Raw genomic sequence first — 27,445 nt, 5'->3', positions numbered from 1 at the left:
GACTACACTTTTTTTCACAAGATAGTAGATACACATACACCTTGTCTTTGGTCCCTTTAAAATGACTCAAAAAAAAATTGGAGAAAGAAATTGATTTTCCCATGAATAATTAATAAAGGTTACCGTTTCTCATTATTCTCTTATTCTCTAGTATAGGTTTATCTATGTGATTTATGTTATCGAATTATAAATTTTTGTGAAAGATTGTTTTTTTTTTTTTTTTTTTTTTTTTTTGTGTTCATGATGTTGACTTGGGATTTTTTTTATTTAATCGCAATGATTGTTGTCTGTTGATGATATTTTTTAAAGTCTAATTGATCAAATTATGACTATATATATGATCAATATTAAAATATTAATATGAGCATTATGGAAGTTAAAGAAAATAGTAGCTAAATTGTTATTTTTTTGAATTTTCTTTTAATAAATATTAAAATATTTTGAAAATCTTTATTTTATGAGCAATAGAGCTAGTTGAACCTCAGTCGAAACTCATAATAAAAATTTTAAAAAGTGTATTTTTTTCATTTGTTTTACATCATTTACATTTTTGAATAATGGGCCACAATTTTCTTTTAATCACATTCATACATTTAAAACCTCTATTAATTTCTTTTACACATCTCTCTTCATGCATATTAAATACCTACATTTTCCTTAAAAACATTTTATTTTTAATTCAGATCTTGATTCAAAGTGACGGAGTAGTATTCGGCCCAAAGGTTTAATAACAACTATTTTGAGAGACTGTCTCAATGAGAGACGAGTAAACTAGCAGCACAATAAATTTTAAAAAATAAAAACTTATGTGTTGCACGCGTTTATAATACGTGAAGTAGGTGATTATAGTATGCGAATTAGGTGTTTTATAGTATGTGAAATAAGTGTTTATGGTTTGTGAAGCATATGTAATGTGATTATGGTATATGGTATGTATAGTAGTTGCTTACGATATGTATAATCGGTGTTCATGGTATGTGTAACTAAAAAACACATTAAAAGATATGCACCTTTATCATATACGGTAAACATCTATTTGACATACGACATACACCTATTTCGCATAAGATAAAAACATACTTTACATAACATAACACCTACCTCACATATCATATAGTCATTGTTTACAATAGTTTTAGTTGCCGGTCGGTGTTTAGGTATTTATAGCAGGTGCTTATTGTATGGAAAGTAAATGTGTATAGTATGTGAAATAGACGTTTATGGTATGTAAAGCGAGTGTTTACAACATGTATGCCGTGTTTGCTTTTTTTTTTTTTTTTTGAAAAATTAAAATCAGCCTAAAGAGATGGTTTCTCAAGATTTCATCCTATTTTTCATTTTAGCCCCTTCTTTTTTTAATTATCATCTACATGTATAATTTACCTTTTTATCTTTTCTACACATTTTTCATTTTCCATACATTTTTAGTACTTCTTATCACCGTTTTCATCTCATTTGTATTTGGAACTATTTATACAAGGACAGGAGAATACTAGGCAATATAATCACTATTCACTAATTTGAAAGTACTACACTAAAAGAAAAGGGGGTTTTAAGGGGTGAAAGTGGGATACAAACTTTCTAAAAATAGAAAGTATTTTAAAATGGAAGAACTTTTGAAACTACCCATTATACTAACGTGGAAGATCGAAAAAGAACGGAGGGGGTAATTGGCAAAGTCTAAAATGGCAATTTAATGATCGTTTCTCATACAGCAGAGAAGTCATGTTGCCCCGGAGTTAAGGGGAGATTTTTCCCGTTCGCCTGAATCCATCGAATCACAGTCCACAATCATCTCTCTGATCTCGTCCTCCATTAACACAATCCCGACTTCACCTCAATTTCTCTTCTCTACTTTCAACAATGGCGGTAATCACCTCAGATCTCTCTCTTTCTCTCCTTTCTTCAACTTCATTCACTCACTTACTCTTTCTTCTTCTCTTTCCAGGATTCCTCAGGTATGACGCTTATGGATCTGATGACGTCCGACCCTAAGGCGGTTCTACCATCTTCATCTTCATCTTCTTCGTCGTCTACTCCTGCTCCTTCTTCATCTTCACAAATGGCGGCTTCTCCTACTAGGCCTCCGCCTACATCGTTGGGTAAACCTGTTACAGATCGTAAATCAAAGAGGACTACTCTTTTGCAGATTCAAAATGATACTATTTCCGCTGCTAAGGCTGTTCGTGCTAATATCATGCCCCAAAAACAAAAGAAGAGGGTATATTTTTTTCCATATATCTCTAATTTTGGTTCTGTTGTAGTATTAAGTAATTCCTGTTTTGTTACAATTGATTTTCTCATGGACGGAGCTGGGCATATCTAAGGGCTCCTAAATAAAGGGCATCAAATTTGAATTAATTTTGGTTTACATTACTTTTAGTTTTGTTATTGTTATTGTTATTAGTCAGTGCTAAATAATTGTTGTAGATTTTTGCTCCGCATTCCTGTTTTGTTTCAATTGCTTTTGTCAATGGCTCCTTTTCTTGATTACTGCTATACAATGTTGGTCTTTTTCGTTGTTAGTATAGTCATCGGTGAATGTCATTGAAATGGTGTTGTCTTTTGATGATTGTATTTTATTACAGCCGGTTTCTTACGCTCAACTTGCAAGGAGTATACATGAATTAGCTGCTACTTCTGATCAAGTATGCATTCAGTATATATTTCCTCGATTTGTCTTGGTGCTTGTGTTAACTTCCTTCTTAATGACCTGCATTTCGTTAATTATTTATGTAGAAAAATTCCCAAAGGCAGTTGGTGAATCATGTATTTCCAAAGCTTGCTGTATATAACTCAGTTGATCCTTCTCTGGCTCCATCACTTCTTATGGTAAGTTCATTTTAGTTTTCTAGTATTTTGTATGATAGTAAATAACTACATATGCAAGTATATAGTGAATGGTGTTAAATTAGGTATGTTGCATCTTAGTGACAGTAGTAACTCCTATAAAATTGGAGATGAAGTAGACTATTACTGTCGTTGAGCTTAAAACCCTAAACTATCACCATGGATGTTTTGGTTTGCTTAGGTTGTCATGCCTGATGAGACTACAAAGCTTAGTTTAATTGGTAATTTGGTATTTAGAGACTGGAAAAAACTGTATCTCCGTAGCTGCTACTGTTGACAAATTTTGGATGAGATATGTTGGTCCGTGCATTAGTGGTAGATTTGGCATACTTCTTTTTTGTCTTTTTTGGTTGCATATGGATCAATTTGAAATATGGGTTTTTTTAAAGAAATATTTGTGATTTAAAAAATTTGACCTTGTTGAAGGGGTGTCTTGTGCTTATTATGTTTGGTGCTACATGTTTTGGTGAGTGTTTCTCTTATTGATTTTCGCATAATTAAGACCTACGAGTGTGCTTTTTTAGTTTTGTGATCATATCCTTGGCATTTCTAGCTTTTTTTAATACTATTTTTCCTTCACCTAATTAAGGGCCTATACTTGTTTAGTTTAGTTGTTGTCTCCCTCGTGTTTCCAATACTATTCAATTGTTATGGCAAATTGCCTTCATGTACTAGTAATTTTATTTGAAAGAGGGCAGTCAGTAAGATTAACCTGTTTGGTTGTATGAAAAAGATCAATATTAGCATGTGTGATTGATGAGTGGTCAAAGTTGAATTTCTTATTTTAGGTGAAGATATCCTTTCACCTGTAGTACACTGGAGTGTGTCTATCATGTGACTTGTTCTGATTTTGTATTCACCACGTATTGATGTGATCAAGCTCTGTTGACAATATGTGTATTAGTAATATCCTTGGAAACTTCATTCATGTTAGCTCCAAGAAATGTTATCTTGATGGATTCCCATTTATAGAATTATTTTTTGTCCACAGGCCAATGTTTCTGATTTTTTCTTAACATTTGCAGCTTGATCAGCAGTGTGAAGATAGAAGCGTTTTACGATATGTCTATTATTACTTGGCCAGGATTTTATCTGATACTGGTTCACAAGGTCTAGGTACTGGTGGTGGCATTCCGACTCCTAATTGGGATGCTTTAGCTGACATTGATGCTGTTGGTGGGGTTACTCGAGCAGATGTTGTTCCGAGAATAATCCAACAACTTACTACCGAGGCTGTAAATGAAGATGTTGAATGTAAGTGATGTTTTGTCTATCAAAATTTTTTGTTTATGTTTGTTGGTTTAAATCCCAGAGTAATTGCAAATACCCAATTTAGTAGTAGACCCTAAAATCACCAGATTTAAAACTGCAAGGCTGTTTGAATAAGATATTGATACTCTCTTTATCAAAGTGTCTGCTTCATATTGTCTTTTTTGTTAACATATTATGTAGAAGATAAGCATCATTGGACTAAGTTCTGAGTTCCATAGTATGTTTAGATCCTTCCAAAGACGCATTTGGTAGCTAAATCATGACATGACAACTTTGGTTGTAAAGTAAAGAAAAGGTTTCCATGAAAAATTTTCTACCTCTCATGAGGCTCTCATATCAAGTGTTTTTTTCTCTTGTTTTTCTGGGTGTGGATTGACAAGCTATGTAGATATTATGTTATCAATAGTGTCCTCGAAAGTTAAAGGGTAAATCCTGCCTTCAGACTTGCTTTATTGTAATGCTGGGTGTAAAGAAGCACCAAAAAGACGGAAGTAGCTAAGATTTATATCTTGCGATGAATGTTCGGCATACACTAGTAAATAAATTTTGAAATGGAGATATACAAAGGAATTAAGATATGTCATATATCAGCGATAAGATGATGCATTGATTTCTTTGCTTTAGACATTTGTAATGACTCCCAAAAGATGCTCTTGTTAGGATAATCAAGAGATGGACAAATGAAAACTAAGGAGTTTGAGAAAGCCAAAAATGTCTTGGATGTTGAGGTAATAAGGATATAAGGCGAATTTCTATAGACGATCTTATGTGTTGATTTGTTTGGTTTCATGTCCATATTTTGGAACTAAGGCTTTGGCATTCTGCCATTCTCCGACTCAATAACTCATATTGACATGAGTACCTCAAGTACTAATTTATGAAAACTTTTCATAATTTTGGTAAAAATTAAGCGATCAAGTGTCGTGCTCTTGTTTGAGTGTCAAGGGTTTGACTATTGATACTTAAGAAAAAATGAAGAGTATAAATTACATAGATAGCAATGTCTGGCAATTTTGAGGAGGGTGCTTGAGGTTTGAGTGTATTTTCATAAGGCCTTGCCACCAAAATAGAGGGTTATTTTGGTTGATGCGTTTTATGACTTGTTTTTTTTTTTCCAAGTTACAGCAATTAAAGGAAGTGAAGTTGTTATAAATTTCACTTTATGTGGATGCCAAAGATACTGATGCTGTACAATTGAAGTGAACTCATCTTGGCTAATTTCTCTAGGAAAATGCCTCTTGAAGCCATGGAATAATATGTTTATTTGTTGCGAGCTATTCTCTTGCCCTCTCTCTTGGATAGCTAAGTTTGGAGAATCATGAATGCTTCATGTTATAATGTTTTTAGTAACTGTTGATCTAGTATAATAAATTTGTTGCATGTGGGAGAGGATTGTTGTCTTGCTATGTGAGATGATTTGAAGCATTGAAAGTTGATTTTCTAGCTTAGATTCACTTAACATAGTCATCCTTTGCATCTGAGCTTTGCTTGTTTTTGTTGTTTGTTGAAGTTCATCCCCGAAGATTACAAGCACTGAAGGCTCTTACATATGCTCCATCAAGCAATTCTGAAATTCTTATGAAAGTGTATGAAATTGTTTTTGGTATTCTTGACAAGGTTTGTCCCTCTTCAATTTCACTTTCCAACTTTTTGATCTTGATGGATCTTTCGTTTATGCATGACTAGAAATTAAAAGAGAGCTTAAATAGGGTGAGTGGAATTGTGAGATGGTTTAATTGTTTTTATATCTGTATTTTAATATCGTAGTTGTATGAGGTTATGGAGGGAATACACTACGCTGAATAAGTGTAGGAAACAAGAAATTCAGTAAAGATGACGATATGATTTGATTTTGCATTTTTATTTTGCAACTGATGGTGACAAAAAATCAGTTCAATAAAGGTGGTTTGATGATGAGAGACAGAGTTGAAATCACACAGAAGTCACCAATGGAAATATTTTTATAATATAATTATAGTGAAAATTCAAATTTTGCTTGGTGAAGTAATATGTATAATATGGTATAATTAATAATAATATTGATATTTCGAGTTAATGTTTGAAATTGGGAATTGAAGTTTTATATTTTGTTTTGAAAAACTTGAAAATCAAAAATTGGATTAATCTATTGTATTTGTTAAGCTAAAAAAATATAGAATACAAAATGGACCCTTAGGTTTTTGACTAACTATTATGTTTAGATCTATCTAGAGAAAGGAAAAATTGTTATTTACTACTATAACATTTCTTCTATGCTCATGTCAACCAATGTCCATTGATATCTCAGAGAATTGGTTGCGGGTAGGGAATTACGAGCTGGTTATTAACTTATAAGGTGTTTGTGAAGTGTGTAATTATGTGGATCTTGAAGGGCTTGTGGGACTTGGTTGTCTGACAGCTACTGGATGATTGCTTATATGCTGCTAGTGCTAGTATGCCTTTATGAAACTATGGAGGTAGGGCTAAAGCCTTTAAGGTGGCATTAAGAACTAAGTGTGAAGGAAGAAGAAATCACAGTGGAAATTCGGTACATTCAATCCACTGAGAATGTGATTGACAGCTCCAACTTAACATTTGAAAATGTAACTAAGTAGGTTGAATTCTGTTACTAAAGGCCAAATTGATTTGGCTTTTAATTTTTGCTTAACTAGCCCTTTCCCCCAAGTCGTGGATTATTCTTGGCCACTAATGACGTATTGATATTTAATATTACTTTTAAAGTTTAAATATGCGTTAGAAGGTTGTACTAGCTTGTAAGCGTCTTTATACACATATTAGTGCTTTTCTATCTGTGTTTGTATATATGGATGTGTCTTAACTCTTTAAGTGTATTTGAATGTTTATGATCCATAAGATTGCGCGTAATGTTAATGTTTTACCCGAATTCAAATAAACAAAACCGAACATTTTGCTCTGAACTGAATTTATTTGAAATTGAATTGAACTTATCAAGATTGAATTGAACTGAACTCAACTTATTGGAACTTATTGACTTGTGAAAACGTGAAAGTGAACATGACGGGATAAACTCATTAGAACTGTCTAAATTGAGCTTATTAGGACTGAAGTGTACTTATTAAGACCAAATTGAACTAGGCTTATTGGACCTGAATGAACAAGTCCTTGTTCTTTAGGTGATATTTTGGTCTCTTGTATATATTATATCTGCTTTGTGATATGTGGACCTGTCACAATAACTAATTCTTCTTTGGCCTTGTTATAATTTGTTAGGTTGCAGATGGACCTAACAAACCAAAGAAAGGGATTTTTGGAACAAAAGGTGGTCATAAGGAGGTATTGTTTATAAACTTATAAAAGTATATGTATATTTTCTTATGATTTTTCCAGCGGGTTTTCATGCATGCTTAACAGCCATAAATGTATGAGCTAGTTGGAAATTTCATGACTGGGGCATTAGTGTGGTGTTCCTGTAGAAGTTAGTGGTTGCTATTGCTTTTATTCGCTGTTGCTGAAACTCATTGGCTCACACTATTGCTGAAAGTAGGATGTTCACTTAATGGAAGTAGTATAAGTTTATATGATACTGTGTTGAATCAGCTGATTGGTGGCTTGTAGGTTAGAGTGAATCTTCTTGGTTTCTGTTAGGTGAAACCGTGAAAGCTTGAATGTTGTATAGGATGCCATTTTCATGTCAAGAGTTTTTGGCACTCAATTTTCTTCCGCTCATAATCTTTATATTCTATGCACTCGATTTTCTGCTTAGTGGTAAGTGTGAAAGTGTTAAAGTGTTCTGTTAGTATTATCAACTAAATGCTTTACTTAAATATTTGAACAGCAGTTCATTATCCGGAGTAATTTGCAATATGGTGCGCTTAGTGCTTTGAGAAGACTTCCTTTAGATCCAGGAAATCCAGTGTTCCTCCATCGTGCTGCCCAGGGGTATGTTTTTTGGATTGCCATTTTTTCTTTGCTATCTTTGTATGTTTTATCAACTAATCTAAATCATGCGCTTGCTAGTCAATATTCTTTGAGTTCTATATTTTGAATAAGTAGCTTTTGGTTGATTTTGATTGTGGGAAAATATGTTTCTTTGTTGACTGATGAAAATGATTCATATTATAGTTAAAAAAAAGTTAAAATGTTACTGTAAATATTAGCATTCTCTCTTGTATTTCATCAAGAATTAAGATGCACTATCTTTTTTTACTGATGATGTTATATCTGTAACTCTTTTATTCTACTAAGAACTGTACCACATGCTAACCGCTCTTGAATTTTTATGTTGAGAGGTGACATGATTCAAGTGGCCTCTATAAATTGGGAGATAGAGGATCTTATTTTAAGGTTTTGCATTCTGGGTTCTTTATTGATCATTGAGCAAAGACACATTTCTCTACTTATTGGGTGTGGGTGGGTGATGTTTTGAGTAGGATTATTCATTGTTCTTTTGGACATAGCTTTGTTGGTCTATGCCACTTCCAATTATTTCAACTTTCAAGTGATTGCTAATTTCTTGGACGTCAATGTTCTTTAATAAGTGTAATGTTTTACTGAAGGATGAGGACTCTAGCGTTTGTTTGGACTAATGCAAATGGTATGCTTTAAAAGCCGAGACTAGGGTTACCTATCATGATGGTCTTTCTATCCTTTCCTATCTCAGTTGGCTAGTTATCTTTAAAGGAGTTTGTATGCATTGCAAGTAGAGCTTGGAGTCTTTTGATTTGCATTATCATCACCAACTTAATCTATTGTCAGTTGGCTAGTTAACTTCAAAATAAGTCTTTAGAGGAAGTTGTTGGCATTGCTAATTATTCTCAGAAGTTACTGTGGCACACTGTTTGATTGTGCCGTTGTAGTGTATTTTTCCCTATTGTAAATCATGTATAATTTTTGGGGCTATGTAGCCTTTGAATGTGCTTTTGGATACTGTTCCCTATCTAGCTTCCCTGTGAACTAAGTTAGCTGTGGCCTAAGTACACATGGGAGATTCAAGGGCAGTGATACCTTCTCCATGTTTTACAAGTTTGACTGTTCTTTACAACCTCCAATGTATTCCTTTGGTATTTGATATCTTAGATTATGTGGTACGAGAATCTTTCGATAAGTTCATTAGCAAAAAGACAGTCTAAGTTCATTTCGAAAATGAAGTACTGCATTAGTAATAAATGAAGGGAGTATTTTGCTTTCCTTTTCTCCTTTGAAGAAAGAACGTTTGACTTCATATCAATTTTTTTGACGAATGGAAAACTATCACTTGCAGGATTTCTTTTGCTGATCCTGTTGCTGTGAGGCATTCTTTGGAGATACTCTCTGAGCTAGCTGCTAAAGATCCTTATGCTGTTGCAATGACATTAGGTAAAAGCATGAAATACTGTGATAAGCTTTCATGTGCATGAGAACTAGTTGTTTCTGTTAGCTTTTAACATTTCATTGCAACCATCTCAACTAAGCCAAAAGACGAGATCATGTTTATGTCTGGTGGAGTAAGGTGTCTAATGTCATGAGCAGCTCAGTTACTGTACGGTTGAATTGTTTTTCCATTGGTTTTTTCATCTTTGATGAGGCACATTTAGTTATAATATTTTCTTGCAAGTATCTAGTGTAACTTGTTGTGGGCCTAACCTGTCGGCTGTCTGACATTTGAATTTGTTTGATGCAGGAAAGCAAGTTTCTTCCGGAGGTGAGTTTATGATATTTATTTCAAACTAATTCTTTGTTTTGATCTTTATTTACTTATTTATTTGTTTATTACTGTGGAATACTTATGGAGAGAAGAAAAAACATATTAGTTTAGTTTTGTGCACATGAGGGTATTTTGGGGAATTAATGATGTGTTTTTGTTTTGCAAAATAAAAATGTGTGAGAAGGAAAAAATATGAGCTGATTTGTGTGTACAACAACATTTCGTTTCTCCAATGCCAAGTGGCATCCATAAGTAAGGGTTTTGGAAGGTCAGATTTACGCAACCTTACCCATGAAATAACATAAGTTACTTTTGATTGACCCTTGATTGCAATCATTTGCATTTTACATAAATAAGTAGCGTAAATGATTTAATGAGCGACCTTGTTATATTCTATTATAATCCGAAACCAAAGAACTCAAAATCTTTGAACCCGTTGTTATTACATAATTCAAAATGTGATTTTGGTCGCTTTCGCACTAACAGTCACGAAACGAATTCCGCGGTCAACGCGGTTGTCTCGATTGTTTAAGTTAATAAACCTTACAATACAATCTTTATAGGGTGATGTGGGCGATATTTTGCACTATAATCGAGAGTGGACGTGAGTGTATTTTTGGGAATTTGATATGTGTTTATATTGAGTACTGAGTATTGACAATTTGAGAGGTGAAAACCATTTTGGTCTGCCATTATAGGATGTGTGGAAAACATCTAGATTACTTTCTGTTTTACGAGGAAAGCAAAACTTTTTAATGAGAAAGTTAGTCAATCATACAAAATAAAGAAAACGTGATGCAAGAAAATTCAAGTTTCTAGATCTGAATTTTTATAATGCTTTACAATAAACCATATCCCGTTATGCCCTCTCAACAATGATAATTATTCTCTATTGTCTCTCACTTTCTCATTCCTTTGTCTTGTTTCTCCTTTCTATTTGCTCTTGCACTAAGTTGCAAGTGTTTGACGCCTTTAAGGAAGGTTTCAAAATTGTACCTCTGCATGATGTTGGCCTCATTATTCCTGTGATTATTGAATTTATGTCAAACTCCCTTCTTTGGAGATGTAAAGCTCAACCTCTTAATTTACATCTTCATATTCTTGGAGTAATGTGACCGGAATAGCCTTCTTGTTGTACGCCTGAATTCTTCTACTGGTTTTCTTTTTGTCTAACTAGCACGTTGCACTTATGGCATTGGGTTATTGGAAAGTTTTTGGATTGCGTTTTATGGTAAATTAGGTCCCTTTCGGTGCTGGTGTATACACTTGTCTACCTCTGTCCTAAATTTCTCTCCCATTTTTTTTTGTCTGCTAATTTGTCTTCGTCTTAACATAATGGCCACCCCATTAACCCATTCTTTGCCTATACACAAGCCACTTTAATGGCATTGGGGTAATGTAATGTTGTTCTTTTCCACTTCTAATTTTTCTATTTTAGTAGTTGTATTCAGGGGGCAAAGGCATGCTTTTGATATGGGGTCAAATGATCCCACTTGGCTAATCCTAAATTCTAATAACTATATTTGTTATGCATAACAAGGGACCTTATCGCAAGTAGATTGAAAAGTTAAGTAATACTCACTATTCAAAGCAAAATTTTAGCTTGTACAACATTGATTTTGATGTTGACTTTGACTTTGGATTTTTTGGAACCCACTTAATATAAAGTCTAGATTTGCCACTGGATTTATATTTAACATTCTTTGGCTCTACCGCTACAAGTTCTTTTAGATCTTATTATGGCTACAAAGCTCAAGATTGACATAAAGAATTTATCTTCATTTATAGTGCTTTTTTTGTTGCACTACTCAAATGAAGTAGGCAAAGTTCAATTTGTTGTAAAATGATGTATCTTTATCTTGTCTTTGCTTTCTCACCTTCCTATAGCTCCCATATTTCAAAGTTTGTATGTTAGAAGTGGTACAGTAAGCTTTCGCGTGGAATCTTTGTTAAAGCAGAATCTGCACTACGAATCAAGTTTACCAACTGATCGATAGATGTGCGTTATTTGAGTGGAAAGTTATGCTGAAAATTTGTTTCTGATCGGGCGTTTCAGTAGTGTATATCTTCTCGTTTGCATCTGGAAGTGGCTACTGCTTGGCTGTTGTGGTCATGCTTACTAACTTCTTGAGTGGGGTTCATTCTTTTTATTTGATTTAGATCAGTTATGATGGAACTTGGAACTTTTTCTTTGGAAAACATAAGATGACTAGAGTAAACATCTTTGGACGTTGGAGTGTGGACATTTGCATGTTTTTTTATAAGATTAAGAGCTTTTGGGTTAGAGTAGTTTACCTGGCCCCTGTTTTTATATTTCTGCAACAGTATGTTGCTTTTCTATTTTTTTTTTCTTTTTACTTTATTAATGATTGGAAGACTGATTGATACAGTGGATCATCTTATTATCTTGAGTGGATCCTTTTTTTCTGTTGTTATAGCTATTCTCTGTTATTAAATATTGTTTTGTATCTGAAAAAAATATATAATTAGGTGCACTGCACGATGTTCTCCATTTGCATGATGTCATGGCTAGAGTTGCGCTTGCAAAATTGTGCCATACAATATCAAGAGCACGAGTGCTGGATGGTAGGTGATTTCATATCATTTTGTAGTCGTTATTTAAAAATTGTGATGTTGATGTATCCATGCATGTACTTTATATACAGAAAGGCCTGATATTAAAACTCAGTTTAGTTCACTGCTCTATCAACTCCTTCTTGATCCAAGTGAAAGAGTTTGCTTTGAGGCTATCCTTTGTGTATTAGGAAAATATGACAACTCTGAAAGGTATAAATTTTTAAACACAGCCTTTTTGATTCTTGTATTATTTTCATGCCAATAAAAATAATTTCTATTAGAAGTCTAGCTTATTATTATTCTTGATCTATGTTGCTTTACTTATATGCTTCTTAGTACTGAAGAACGCGCTGCTGGATGGTATCGTTTAACTCGAGAGATCTTGAAACTGCCTGATACACCATCTGTATTGACAAAAGAAGCTAAAAAAGATGCTAAGAAAGATGCGAAGGATGAAGCGAAGGATGCACTCCCTCCAAAGTCTGCAAAAGATAAATCAAAGAAAACAAGGCGACCTCAACCACTTATTAGACTTGTCATGAGAAGGTATAAGAGCCGTGCCTTCCTCAGTATTTCTTCTGATCGTGAAATCAAGTCTTCTTTTTCTGTGAGGTCCAGAGTCATTAAAGTTGAAGGATTTGAAAGTTTATGCAAACTGTATTTTTTTTGATAAAGAAAATATATTGATAAAACAAAAAGTACTGTGTTTTATGCAACTTTGTTAAAAGTTTAGTTCGTTATTTTTCCTGAAAATGTCATGCCCATTCTTTTAAATTATGTTTCCTTTTTCTTTTTTTTTTTTGCTTCAGATTGGAGAGTGCTTTTCGTAGTTTCTCGAGGCCTGTACTCCACACAGCTGCAAGGGTTGTACAGGAGATGGGAAAAAGTCGAGCTGCTGCCATTTCTGTAGGTTTGCAGGATATTGATGAACGGGACTATGTTAATACGTTTTCTGATACAGTGGATGATCCTGATATCAATGAAAGCTCGCAATCTGAAGGTAGGGCTGTGTTACTGTTATGATTCTGATTTCTGACATGCTATGAGTTTTTGGCAAGTTATGTTGCCTGGACTAAGCTTTATGTTTTCTTAGTCGATATGACAAGACATGGCCACGGTAACAAAGTCGAGGTTTGATTTGCCAATATACACTTGAATGTCTCTTGCCTAAGCACAGATGAGAAAGAGAGAGAGCTGGGGTGGGGGGATTGGACTGTGCCATGCGTGGTCTTATGTTGCGGTCTTTCATATCTAGTACTTTATACAAGCAACTGAAGATGGGAGAATGATAAAGAGAAAAAGATAATTGAACTTCTCTCTATCCTTCTCTATTGTTTTCCTCACTGGACTCCCCAGCTGTTTTGTTCTTTTCTTCTGTTCACTTTGACCAATCCCATATCTCATATTTTGTGATTCGGTTTTTAGTTATTTGCAACATCTTGTTTGATGCTAACCAGTCGCTTGTGTCTTATGATAGTAAGGATTTGGGCAATGTATCGCAGAAAGTACCAATTTAGGTGCTTGAACACATGCCCGCATTACCAACACTTGTATCTGTCCACGTAATATAGCATATGTGCACGTGTCATGGACTCATGGTTACCTTGTGCACTGTGATTGAAATGCACTTTCTTGAAGGCTGAATTTCTTCTTTTGTTGAATTCTTATATATTGCTGTACATTGCTTTTCTTGACTAGGGCTACTAAACTTTTCTCCCTCTAAATTTTCCAGGTATAAGAAGGACAACCTCTATGTCAAATGGAACTGGTGCAAGGGATACAATAGCAAGCTTATTAGCTTCATTAATGGAAATAGTGAGGACAACTGTAGCGTGTGAATGTGTTTATGTCCGTGCTATGGTAATTAAAGCATTGATCTGGATGCAAAGTCCTCATGAATCCTTTGATGAAGTAAAATCCATTATTGCATCGGAGCTGTCAGATCCTTCATGGCCGGCAGCGCTATTGAATGATGTTTTGCTCACACTACATGCTCGATTCAAGGTTAGAACAATGATGCTATGTAGTGAAAATGTCTCAATCACAAAATGAGATTGTGATCTTTTATTCTGTGAGAACTATCTAGTAAATGGTTAGAAATACGTCTTAGTCATCTAAATGGACCTTTATTGCAATATTCCTTCCCTTTCACTTCTTCACATAGGTGCAATATTTTATTGTATTGCTTTGATGAAATGAATCGAAATGAATTTGTCTGGCCAATGGCGGTCCATAAACTTTTGAGTATTTCCATATTGGATAAGAATGTGAATGGAGGTTTTCAGTGCAGGGAGCTAGTGCTGTTGAGTTTAAGAAAACATAAGTCCAAAAAGTGGGTCGACATAATCGGTTTTAATAACTGTTTTAGTTAAGGCTGATACGTCCATTTTTTTTCTTTATTACTAAAAATTTATTTTTAAATACATTTTGGTGATGTTCTCTCAAGTGATATGGTTACATTTGACAGCATGAGGGTCAATGTACCTTCAAGGTGCAATTCATCTCCGAGCCTATTTGTGCCTGTTAAAACTTGTTATGATTAGTGTGATTTGAGTGCACATTTGGTGTGTGCATTCATGTGTGACTCTTGGGTTTGGAATCCAATGAGTGTGTTAATGTTAGTGTATTAAGTTGATTATTGTGGTTTATGATGATGATTAAAGTATGGATTAATGAGGTAATTAAGTATGAGTTATTCATGGGAGTTATGGGACTTAATGAAGAAGTTCAAAGGTTTAAGATGCTCTACTATGCAAGTCAAGCAATATTGTCAGAAGCCCTCTGAAGGGCCGCTCGACCAATTCGCTCGACCGAGCGAGCTTCAGGTTGGGTCGAGCGAGCAGACAGAATGCAACTAGAAACTTCCTGAAGTCCGCTCGACCAGGCCGCTCGACCGAGCGAGCCTCTGCTTTGGTCGAGCGATGCCTCTGATGCTCCTAGGATGCTGTTTTTGACTCTTCAAGTGCTAGGAGATGTTTCATTATCATTTATTCATAGCTTTAATGTATTTAATATTACTTAGTGTGATCTCTCCTATAAATAGAGAGCTCTCATTCACATTGAAAACATCCACAAAATACACCCCAAGCCAAACACTAGCCTATATCTTTTCTCTATTGTAATTCTCCATATTTGAGAGTTCTTTGCACTTCTTCGATAATATAAGAGATACTACACACCGGAGGACGTAGCCTTAGTTGGGTGAACCTCGTTAAATTTTGTGTCGTTTTAATTGCATTATTTTCTCCTACAAACATCGATATTATTGATAGCGTAATTTGTTTGTCACAAAACCTCATACACTCGATCTTGGCAATATTGGAGTTTGAAACACATTGTTCGAACTCTAATACATCGTCGTTTTCAAAACTGATATAGCTAAGGTCTATAAATACAACAATTCCATAGCCTTAATCCCAAAAAGTTTTATAAATTTGAACTGAAAGTAAAGTTTAGAAAATGAGGGTGTGGGAGATAGTTTTCCAAATGCCCTTTGGATTTTGGTGGTAGGTAACGATAGAGATCTATCAAGTTGCTAAGGTTTAGGTGATTGATTACAGAGAAGGATTCTATTTGTTCCTAAGTATTTGCATTCCTTTCAAGAAGAAATATGCGTTTCACCATAGGCGTGATCATTGTTTATAGTCATGTTTTATGGGCATGCAGACTAGGCCTAGCAAAAGCTGACCCGACCAGCTAACCTGACCTGAACCTAACTCGAAATAAGTGGGTTTGGGTTGAGACTTTTGATCCAATTAATTAAATGGGTCGACCCGACCCGATCTGTTTAATAGGTTAGGTTCGGGTCCAAATTTTAAATCTGAAAAAAACCAGTAAAACCCATTTAATTAAACAATTTAATTCCGAGTTAAATCAATAAGTATAACCTAAAGTTACTTCATTTAATATTTTTTATTTTTCATAGTAAATACAAAATAAACAACTAAAAAATGAAAAGTTCAAAATTAAGGCCTAAACTGTTAGACTTAGTCAATGTTAAAAACCTTAAGATGAAAACAAAAACTTTAAACTAGTTAATTAGGTCGAAATCAGGTCAAGATGATGTGTTATAGGTCAGGTTAGGGACTTAGGGTTGTCTAATGCAAACAGGGATGGTGTCTTAGGCATGGAGATTATTTAATACCCATGCTCAAAGGCGTGGTGAAGGATGATCCTAATTGTCTTTCGTGGACTATTCATGTGGTGTTGTGTCCAAGTTAGAACTTCTGTTGTAAATTGTTCCATAGCTTGATTGCTCATTCATTAAATATTCAAAATTATAAGTACGAAAAAAATCATTACATAAAATAGGAAAGATCCTTTTATAAAATAGAAGTATAAAGGCTATGGCTTTTCTTTGTGCTGCCTCAATCACTAATCCCTCAGTGCATGGGGTATCAAAACTAACAATGTGTAGGCCTTTCGGGGCTCTTTGGGTAAATTATAAATGCTCATAGCCTGTAACAAAGTAGGTAACACTGTACCAATATGGATAAATAAAATCCTAATGATAAACACCAAATGGTTTATTAGCATACAATGTTTTACTTAAGAAGTTTTAAGGAAAGGACAAACTTGGATCTCATTCAGCCTGGAGGTTTAGCGGATTGGAATGTGTAAGGGAAGGGGAGTTGATCTTTGAATTTTCCGGTGGGGTGGAGGGGTTGTATTATCGGAGTTTTTGATGCCTCAATGTTCTCCTAACTAAAGAGTTTATCATTGGTGAGAGCAGCTAGTGGATTAACATAGGCAGGAATATGGGGGGAGGGGTGGCAGGGAGGCTCATTATATGTTTTGGAGCTCGTATTAGTGGCTTTGAGGGTCAAAGTCGTGTTGTCACCAAGGCGCTAACACTAAATTGCCTTGGTGTAATGGAGTTTGGCATTTTGTAATGCTTAGTTCATGGAACAGTTGGTGGCAGCAGGTTGTAGATCACAATTGATGCTGTCTCATGCTATTAGAAGATGTGATGATAGTAATGTATTGATGAACTATATCCTGATGCCAAGGTCGATACAAGTCTGTTTCTGTAAAATAATTGTTATGCTCGTTCGAAATATCAAAAAACATATTCAATGTTGACTTCTAATTACTCCCTATCTCTCACTTTAATCATGCTATAATATTGTTTTTGATTCTATATGTGGTATGAATGTTAAGAATTTTATGGTGCTTCTGACTCCAGGCAACTCCAGATATGGCTGTGACCCTATTAGAAATTGCTCGGATTTTTGCTACAAAGGTTCCTGGAAAGATTGATGCTGATGTGCTACAACTTCTATGGAAAGTAAGCTGAAAGCATTCTTCCCTACAATTACTATTCTCTATTTGCTGTCGCACATATCTGTATTGTGTGAGTTCCTGTTCAGTCTTGCAAATTCCTGAAGCGCTTGCTGTTATTCTGGGAGAACGCTTGACTTAAGTGCTTTTATGTACACTTCCTTTGCAGGAAGGTCACGGATTTGCTAAATTTTCTATAACTAATTAATGAGTCAATTTGTTCATGTTCTATTCAGTGTCTTGATGATCCCTTTGAAGGCTTCTAATGCCTACATATCGTAGGGATTCATAACATAAATGTGCTTGTTGCTAACAAGGTTCAATTTGGTTCTTTGCTTGCGGAGATATATATTTCGTGTTTCCAATAATATCTTTTGGATGCTTTTCTTATTGTAGTTTAATTTTCTTGTTTATAACTGAGATTGGTTAGTTCCAAAAGAAAGAATTACATTGTTTGTTAGTGCCATTTTATTTAACGTTTTGACAACAGCAATAGATAAATTGTCTAGCTGATAGTCCTACATCAATTCAGACATGCCTTGTAGGGGCTGGTCCAGATGGAAAACACACTGCTTTGGAAGCAGTGACTATCGTTCTTGATTTACCACCTCCACAGCCAGGTTCAATGGCTGGCATAACTTCAGTGGACAAAGTCTCAGCTTCTGATCCAAAGTCAGCTTTGGCTTTACAAAGATTAGTTCAAGCAGCAGTGAGTATTATTAATTTTTGACAGTTCATCAATTTCTTAATCATGAAATTTCTAGTTCTCTCTCCCTCAAAATTGTGATGAATTACTCCCGTTCTGTTATTTGTTTGCCTTCTCAATTTCTGGCTCTTCAGGTGTGGTTTCTTGGAGAAAATGCAAACTACGCAGCATCAGAATATGCTTGGGAATCAGCAACACCTCCAGGCACTGCATTAATGATGTTGGATGCTGATAAAATGGTTGCAGCAGCCAGTTCTCGTAACCCCACTCTTGCTAGTGCTTTGACTAGGTTGCAAAGGTGTGCCTTTAATGGTAGTTGGGAGGTACGTGTATCTTGAAATATTTTTTTCTATTTTTATTAATAAAAAATTTACTGGAAGAAGTTCTCGTAATTAATTTCATATTATATCAGGTATAGAATGCTTTCTTTCTTGCTGATGATTTTATGACTAGTTTTGTTACCTTGTGATGCGTCATGATCTAATAATGAATGTATAATTATATACTAGATTCTATACCGTTTTCTTATATGATTTCATGTTAGCATAATCATATGCATTTTGAGAATGTAAGTGCACGAAAGAAATGTAAAGTTAGTTTAGTCAACATATTTATCAAGAGCTCATTCAGTACCATTAGTAGTTTTCAGTTTTTTAAGAATTATAAATTGATTTGCTTTCAGTTTTTAGTTTCTTCAAACTGCTAGAAAACCATCCTTTTGAACAATAAATCTTTTAAAATTGACCTCTATTAATCTTATTTCTCTTGATAAATCTCTCCTCACCAGTCACCCACTTCCACAAAAAGCATTAATTTTAGCCCAGATATTCTAAAGATTAAAGATGGAGATACAAAGTCGAAAAGTAAAATAGAATTCTCACTCTTCTCTTTTAGGTTTCCATCTGCATGTCACTTTGACCCAAATTTGCCATTGTTCTATAACTTTGTGTTCTACTTGTTCTATTGGATGTGATTTGGGAATAAGTATTAGTAGTACAGATGTATAATCTAGGTTTTGATTGTATATATAGAGGATAGTATGGTGGATCAGAAATTTAGCGAGTGCTGAGACTTTTAGAAAATTTCATTAATTGTAATTGAAATATATGTAGTAGTTCATGAGAACATCAGGAAATAACATACTACTGGAATGTAGCATTTGCTGGTGAAGATGGTAACGGTTATTGGTTAATTATGGTGGTGGTCTGACGGAATGTTAGTTGAAGCACTATGCTGCCTGTGCCTAAGCCTGAATTCTATTCATAAAATTATAAACTATAAGAGGAGCTTTCACATTTTCGTTATAGTTTTCTGATAGCCTTACTAAATAGGCTCCCGTCTAGGTAGGGTTTAGGCGATTGAATATGCAACCTGACCCTTGATGCAAACATTATCTGCAATGTAAGATGTAAAAAGAAGCAATTTTTGTGGCCATCCAGAGGAAAAAGAGTCTTCAAATATATGAGGGAATTAGGTCTAGTTTTTTGAGTGATTTTTTGTTTCTGCCTGTGGGTTTATTTAACTTTTCTTTATCAAAAAGAATTTGACATGTCAGCAAAAGGTGACCTTTTGAACCCATCCAAAGTCGTTCATTTTAGCACATTCAAATTTGTGTATATGTACAGTTGAGTTATCTAGAAGTAAGAATTCCCAATTACAACAGCAGAGTCACTGAAGCGGCTGAAAATATCTTAATTTCATAACTCCCAATTGTAATTCATACATTATAATTCATGCTTGTGTAAAACATTGGGGAAAATCATTAAAGTTAATTGGTATTGCTGCTGGAACTTTCTAAATTGGATAGCTTGATAGTTATTTACTTTTTCCCGGGTTTTTCTTAGATCCGTATAGTTGCTGTGCAAGCTTTGACGACGATGGCTATCAGATCTGGTGAGCCCTACCGGATACAGATATATGAGTTTTTAAATGCTTTAGCTCATGGTGGAGTGCAAGCAAAGTTTTCTGATCTGCATGTTAGTAATGGGGAAGATCAAGGGGCAAGTGGCACAGGACTTGGTTCACTTTTGAGTCCAATGATACAAGTCCTTGATGAAATGTATAGAGCCCAAGATGATCTGATCAGGTCAGAATTCGATTTCGTATGTGTATTGTCATATTGGTTTGTTAATTGATTTATTGATCATCAAAGAGGCATATCTCTGCTATATTCTCAGGGATATAAGGACCCATGACAATGCAAATAAGGAGTGGACAGACGAAGAACTTAAAAAATTATATGAGACCCATGAGAGACTGCTTGATCTTGTTTCACTATTTTGTTATGTTCCTAGAGCGAAGTATCTTCCGCTTGGACCAACGAGGTACTTTCTGGACATCATACACATTTATTACCAATAATGCTGAAATTACAGTGATGCTTAGAACTTAGAAGCTACTGAATGATGTTTAGGTGCAGAAATATTTATCATGTGTCCTGATCATGAGCTCTTCTCATTTCTGATATGTAGCATCATTGTGATTTACTTAGGTATGGATAACTTCAAATGGGCTATTGTCCAAAGATAGAAATGATGCAAAATGAGTGAGAGACATACCAAAATTGTAATTGATGCTAAATGAGATGGACGGAGGGAGTAGAAACTTTAATTTTTTTAATATGATGTTGCTGACAGCCTTCATTTGGAATCTTTATGTTTTGGATGATAAAGAGGGTTATGATGGAATGGCATGAACCTTCAAAGGCAGCAACGATCATAATTCATTTGACTATAGGTCGATATTAAGTGTTGAATATCTGACTCCGAAAATCTATACAAATGACAATTATCATTGTAAAGCTCTCTAAGTGATGAACTGATGATGATTGACTAATAATTTTTTTGATGATTAAAATACATTATAGGTGAGTGCAAGTCTGGTATAATGGTTAATGTTAATGAGTGACGAATGATTATTGTTGAATGATAAATATACAAGTGACTCTGAGAGCTGTTTGGATTCTTTCCTTTTTGTTTTCTCCATTTCTATTCGTTCTTATGTCAAGTTGCGTATAATGTTTGCAATTAAGGGTCAATCGTAAGCAAACTCTTTGTTATTACAAGAATAAGGTTGTTTACTTCTAACACTGCAAACTCTGCCTTGAGCCACTCGGCATTGGGGTAGTGGCATGTTGTTTTGGTTTTTAAATCATTCCTCTCGACCCTTTTTATTTCCACACTTCCTAGATTTTCTGATCTTTTATTTGGTCAATATACCATCTATATCTTCTAAAAAATAGCGATGATGCTGTCTTCCTAACAAGTGACTAAAGCACAATATGTGACACTAATTTTTAATAACAGACATAAAAGGTCAAATAAATAGTAGATTCTGCCTGTCACTTAAAGCAGCTTGGAGCATCTTGTGCCTAATATGCCTCATTGCCCTTTAAGATAATTTTTGTTGCACTTTGATCATATCAATTTTGGCTTTCCAGTTTTGGTGTTTGTGTATATTTTTGTTGTCAATGATATTACGTTTTCTTTCAAATAATGTGGTCAAGGAACTTACATTGCTTCTTGAAAATTACTTCACAGTGCAAAGCTCATTGAGATCTACCGCAACACGCATAACATAACTGCATCAAGTGGATTTGGTGGTTTCGGCAGTTTAAATGATCCTGCTGTTGCAACTGGGATTTCTGACCTTATGTATGAAACAAAAGCTACACCTACTGAATCTGATGGGCTTGATGATGACCTAGTAAATGCATGGGCAGCAAATCTTGGAGATGATGGCTTGCTGGGAAAGAATGCACCAGCAATGAATAGAGTAAGAAAAATATGCATCCTCTTCATACTGTATGTTAGTTTTTGTCGGGTAGGATGAGACAAATGGTGTTGCCGCATATGAACAACAGAAAATAACTACCAAGAACAGAATGAGTTGGGTGACTGATCAGAGGTCGCTGCATGATTAGCGAAGTGTACTAATTCAGATCTGGCTAGGAGATCAAGAAGGGCATCCTTTAGTTACAATTAGGAGAAAAAATTGTTTCTAAATACCAATTGGGAAAAAACTCTCTATAGCGTCGATATAAAAATATAGTGGTGTATGAGATTAAGGCCCTTAACATAAGTTAGCATTTGACTTCAGAGTTTAGAGACTAAATTACGCTCATAACATGTCACAGTGGGTAAAGTATGTAGAGCCTTGGTATTGTGGCTCTTATGTAATGGTAGTTCCATGGTTCTATGGTTTACTGTCTTAAGTATATCTATTGTTCCAATAAGTACTCTTTGCATTCGCTCATAAAGTTCCTCTTGGGTCTCAAAGGTTTAGGCTTTTTTTAGTGGAAAGTGTATTAATAGAATGAGAGGGAGATTTAATGGGAGACTTACGTTATTATGATTTAAAGAGTTTGAGATTTAGTGAAAAGGTCTACGTCAAGTAGGTTTTTTGCTCATCAAATGTCATGTCTTCTGTGCTTGCATAAATTTATGGTATTACATCCATGCTCTAGTTGAGTCATCAGATGTGTTCTTAATGTTGCATGAATTGATGGTGTTAGGTTAATGAGTTCCTTGCTGGTATGGGAACGGATGCTCCAGATGTGGATGAAGAGAATGTGATCGCTAGACCTTCAATTGGTTATGATGACATGTGGGCAAAGACACTTTTAGAGTCTACCGAACTAGAGGTTCACATCTCAAAACTCATTCCCAACTACTTTTATTTGAAATCACATTCTTTAATTTACTCCTTTTGCGTGTGTGTTTTTTTTTTTTTTGCAGGAAGATGATGCAAGGTCATCTGGTTCATCTTCTCCAGATTCAGCAGGATCAGTCGGGACTTCCATATCGTCACACTTTGGAGGAATGAATTATCCTTCACTTTTTAGTTCAAAACCATCCTATGGGGGTTCACAGTCAACGGTACATCACTCTTACACATGCAACTTTTCAGTTTTCCCCAAATTTGTTCTTTTTTCTGTTTTTTTTGATCATCTGTAAACTAAAAGTATTGCTAAACAAAACACTTTTTACAAGATAATCACACATCACTCTTCTTTGTGAACTATAATAAAGTCAATTTACTGACAAAGTTTCTGTGGAAGATAAATGATCTTTTGATGTTGATTCCTTCTACTTCACCTTCTCTTGTCTAAAAGTGAATGGATTTGAAAACATGGTCTGACTTGGCGGAGAACCTGTTCCAATATTGATTTTAATTATTGAAAGCCCATGAAAATTATTATCTTCAAGATGCGCTTCAAATTAGGAAATGGAGATGATAGCATAAAGTTTGACCTAACTTGAGCACACAACTGACTTGTCCAGTAAAAATGGATCTTGCTCCGTGAGAACTTCAAAATTCTACTAACAACAGCTAAAGTCAAACGTGCAAACATAAAAATTTAGATGGACACCTGAACTTGATCCAAATGACCCATGTGAAACCTCTACATTTTGCGATCTTGGTTTTGTGGACTCACTAGCTTTTCCTTAACTTACAGGAGAAGGCATCTAACAAGTATCCCATGGGGGGTAGTTCATCCCTATATGAGGGTTATGGATCTCCGGTTAGTTCTCCATGTGAAACACTTTTCTTTTTGTTTTTATTTTCTTTTTGGTTGTCATATTCGATTGATCTATTCCTGGCATCTTCAGATTAGAGAAGAACCCCCATCATATGAATCACACGCTTTTGAGAGGGAGGATTCATTTGTGAATCCTTTAACTGGATCTGGGTCACGAAGTTTTCGATCTCTGGATGAGGAACGTGTTTCTACCGGAGTTCCTCGGCCTGGAACTGCATTGTATGATTTTACAGCTGGTGGAGATGATGAGGTGAAGCCATCTGCGCATATTATTCAAATTTTTAATTCTTACTTTCTCGTGGACTGAATTGAATAAGTAGTTCATCAAGCTTATTGTTGTTCCCCTCCATTTCATGCATCTGAAGCGTTAATTATTTTCCAGTCATTACTTAGTCATGTCTTATTTTATTTTTTTTCAGTTAAATTTAACAGCAGGTGAAGAGGTTGAAATCGAGTATGAAGTGGATGGCTGGTTTTATGTAAGTCTATATGCCTTTTTTCCCTACATTATATCTCATATATGGAAATAGTGAGATTTAAGGCGAGACTGCTTTTGTAGTGTTAGTCATAATTTCAGGTTACTGTGGAATGTAATTTGGGTCTTTCTTGTTATGAATACTGAAGCTAGTATGGAGTTCGAATCCTACAGAGACCAATGTTAATAGTGTACAGAACTGATGAAAATGCTGGGTGACTCGTACTTCCTCTCATAATAGTTGCAATTTGCAATCATGTACAAAATAATAAGTGGGTAGGGAACTAAGTGGGACAATTGGGAAGGGAGGGAATAAGATGTGGGAGAGCAAGTGAAAGAAGAGAGAAGAAAAAAATGAAAGTAGGCGGAGTGACCTTTTTTTTGGTAAATAGAGAATTTTAATACCAAAGTAATCTAAAGAATTACAAAAACAAGATATAGAGAGAACAAAACTTCTAGGAAGGACTCTCGTCTCCAAAAGTTAAACAAAGCTATCTAGCTCTAATATCATTTTAATACAAGGAATAGTATGGGAAATGGCGCAAACACATCCCCTCCATATAGCATCATTTATAAATCTCCACTGCAAATCTCTACAAACCATACACTTTCTAAATTTAACGGCCTTCTCCTTCCTTACATAGTTACATATCTACAAACTTGATGAAGCCATGCACATTAGTAGGAATGCCAAGCCAAGCAAGGACGTCATTGATATACCATAACAGCAACCGAAAGCAAGATGATCAAGATTTTCAATATGTGAGCAGTACAAGGGGATTTCATGTCATCAAGAACACCCATCTGAACAAGCTTCTCTTTTGTTTTAAGCCTCCCTGGGAAAGTTAGCCATGAGATAAATTGAACTGTTGCAAGACATTTTCCACAATCGGAACTGTTGGAACTAATTATAAACATAGGAAGCGTAATCTAAAAAACAAAGCTAATAACACAATCAATTTACAACGAAATATCAGCACACCTGAATGTGAAAATGCTAAAGCTGTAAGGACTCCAGCATTAATGGGTTTTTTGATCCTTTGTCTTGATATTGATTTGCAGGTTAATATGTGTTATTAACCTGGAGTGTTTATTGCTTAAGCCTTTGAACTTGTGTGTAACTTTAGTTTCATATCAGAAACAGATTGAATGGTCAAGATTCCTTTTGGGTGTATTTGGATGGAAGGAAATGGAGGGAAAGGAAGGGGAGGGATTTGGAGGGAGAAACAATCTCTTGTTTGAATAGCAAAATGGAAAGGAAGAGATTTGAAGGGAAGGGAATTTGAAGGATTTAATTGATACTTTTTATTAAGGTTTCAATCTCTCCAAAGTTGGAAAGATTTGAAGGGAAACTCCATCTCCCTTCCTTTCCCTTCCATTCGCTCCTATACAAACAAAAGCTAAATCCCTTTCATTTCTCTTCCCTTCCCTTTCTTCCCCTTCCCTCCCTTTCTTCTTTCCAAAATTGTTATCCAAACATAGTGTTTGTCCTATGCATATATTGCTCTATGTTATGATGAAGGTGTAATAAAGCTATTTTTTTGTCATATGCTGTTCGGCAGAGATTTGTTCTGACAGTTAAGATACTTGACATTCCTTTGTCTTTGCTGAATTGGGTCTATTACTACTGAACTTGCAGGTAAAGAAAAAGCGCCCTGGCAGAGATGGCAAGATGGCTGGGCTAGTACCAGTACTCTATGTTACCCAGTCATAATCATGTTGGTACTATTGTGGATATATTATTTGCATCTCGCGGGTGTTGTAGAAGTCGATATTGTTCACCTAGTGGTTCCCAAAGAGAAACTAATAACCAACATCGGCTCGAATTGCTAGTCAAATATGAGAAATGGTTTCTCTCAACTGGTTCATTCGTGTTATTGTACTTGAGTTCTTAACCAGTTCTATATCTACTGATTTCCCCGTGAAGCTTAGCTCATGTTATCTGTATAGCTCCTGCTTGGGTACACAAGCAGCCCATATTTTTCGCGTAGGTTGATGTCAGGCGTGCCTTGTGAAATTTGTGCTACGGTTGAGTTCCAAATGATAAATAGAAAGACATCTAATTAAAAGACATTGTAGTTAGGATTGTGCGGAAGTGTAGTTCATCAACAATGTGTTTTATTGCAAACATTTGAAAACCTCGATATAATATGTTAAGTTGAGTTGGTTCCTTGACATGATACCCATTCTTTTTTGTAACCTCGGCTGTATTTTTGACGATTTACTGTCAATTTGTAATACCATTCTTTGTAGTGTATTATTTGTGCTAATTACCACTATCAGAAGCTGTGTTGATCAAGTCTATTTGTCTTGCTTTGCTTTGCTTTCGAACGAAGCAGTAAAGATGGATTTCTTATATGTTGTACCAAACTTGTAAAATTCTGTCTTCTCGAGTTTGCAAGCAACAGGTTTGAACCTTTTAGTTTACGACAAAAATTTTGAATTATATGGAAAATATTAAAGAGAATGTGTATTGAGAATGAAAGAATATAATGGGGATTCTTTTTATAAAAATTTGTGGCAAAAATGAAAAATGTAGCAAATTTAGAGTTGTTGGAGGATATATCACTTCTTAACATGTCCTATACCATATGACTAACTTGACAGTCTTCAAGGCTCAAAATCCAGGGTGCATCTCTACTCTATGTTATGGAAAAGCTTTTAGCTTGATAGCTATGACCAACTCAAATTCGTATATATCACTTCTAAGTACACTGGTACTGAAGTAGATGTAGATGGATCAAGTTATCTGATTCTCATTTAAGAATGATATAATTGGAACTCTGTTTCTACCTGACATATATCACATATTTAGTACCATATGTAAATTTATAATGTAATAGAAGGCAAGACCCTTACGACCCATTTGGTAATCAGTACTAAATGGTGGGTATGATAATGATTTATACTGTAAATTTTCATGATATATATCATGTCATTTCTAAGTGATGAAAGTTTGATCATAAAAAAGTTCTTTTTCCTCGCAATTTTCTATTACCGCGTAATACCATATGTTCAAATGGTAATACATTAGAATTAATTTTGTGAAGAAAATGAGATTGTTGAAGGAGTATAAATATGACCATTAAACTTGTCCAG

At 34.9% G+C, this 27,445-nt stretch overlaps 1 protein-coding gene across 2 annotated transcripts; it reads left to right on the top strand.

The window, feature by feature from the left end:
* The first annotated feature begins 1,677 nt into the window (after window positions 1-1,677).
* On the top strand, window positions 1,678-26,631 carry LOC130818794 (uncharacterized). Of its 2 annotated transcripts, none has more exons than XM_057685003.1 (27): window positions 1,678-1,869; window positions 1,949-2,221; window positions 2,589-2,648; window positions 2,740-2,832; window positions 3,876-4,104; window positions 5,633-5,739; window positions 7,354-7,416; window positions 7,919-8,022; window positions 9,344-9,438; window positions 9,743-9,763; window positions 12,257-12,352; window positions 12,433-12,553; window positions 12,680-12,889; window positions 13,153-13,343; window positions 14,076-14,347; window positions 17,529-17,630; window positions 18,156-18,332; window positions 18,464-18,652; window positions 20,174-20,415; window positions 20,507-20,653; window positions 21,869-22,103; window positions 22,843-22,971; window positions 23,066-23,206; window positions 23,788-23,853; window positions 23,942-24,121; window positions 24,291-24,350; window positions 25,986-26,631. In XM_057685003.1, the coding sequence occupies exons 1-27, from the start codon at window positions 1,864-1,866 to the stop codon at window positions 26,058-26,060; spliced, it is 3,684 nt and encodes a 1,227-aa protein (XP_057540986.1). In that variant the 5' UTR covers window positions 1,678-1,863; the 3' UTR covers window positions 26,061-26,631. The 2 variants fall into 2 exon arrangements, with proteins under 2 accessions (XP_057540986.1, XP_057540987.1); XM_057685004.1 differs by having other exon boundaries at window positions 1,699-1,869; window positions 7,922-8,022.
* Window positions 26,632-27,445: the final 814 nt, after the last annotated feature.

The sequence above is a fragment of the Amaranthus tricolor genome, chromosome 7, assembly GCF_026212465.1.
Source record: "Amaranthus tricolor cultivar Red isolate AtriRed21 chromosome 7, ASM2621246v1, whole genome shotgun sequence".
Lineage (NCBI taxonomy): Eukaryota > Viridiplantae > Streptophyta > Magnoliopsida > Caryophyllales > Amaranthaceae > Amaranthus > Amaranthus tricolor.
The sequence above is the reverse complement of the archived record's forward strand: the minus strand, read 5'-3'. Positions and strand labels throughout refer to the sequence as shown.

Excerpts from the sequence above, each read along its gene's own strand:
- LOC130818794 (XM_057685003.1), top strand. Across the intron at positions 20,654-21,868 it reads CTTCCGCTTGGACCAACGAG|TGCAAAGCTCATTGAGATCT; the intron begins GTACTTTCTGGA and ends ATTACTTCACAG. Across the intron at positions 22,104-22,842 it reads ATGCACCAGCAATGAATAGA|GTTAATGAGTTCCTTGCTGG; the intron begins GTAAGAAAAATA and ends TGATGGTGTTAG.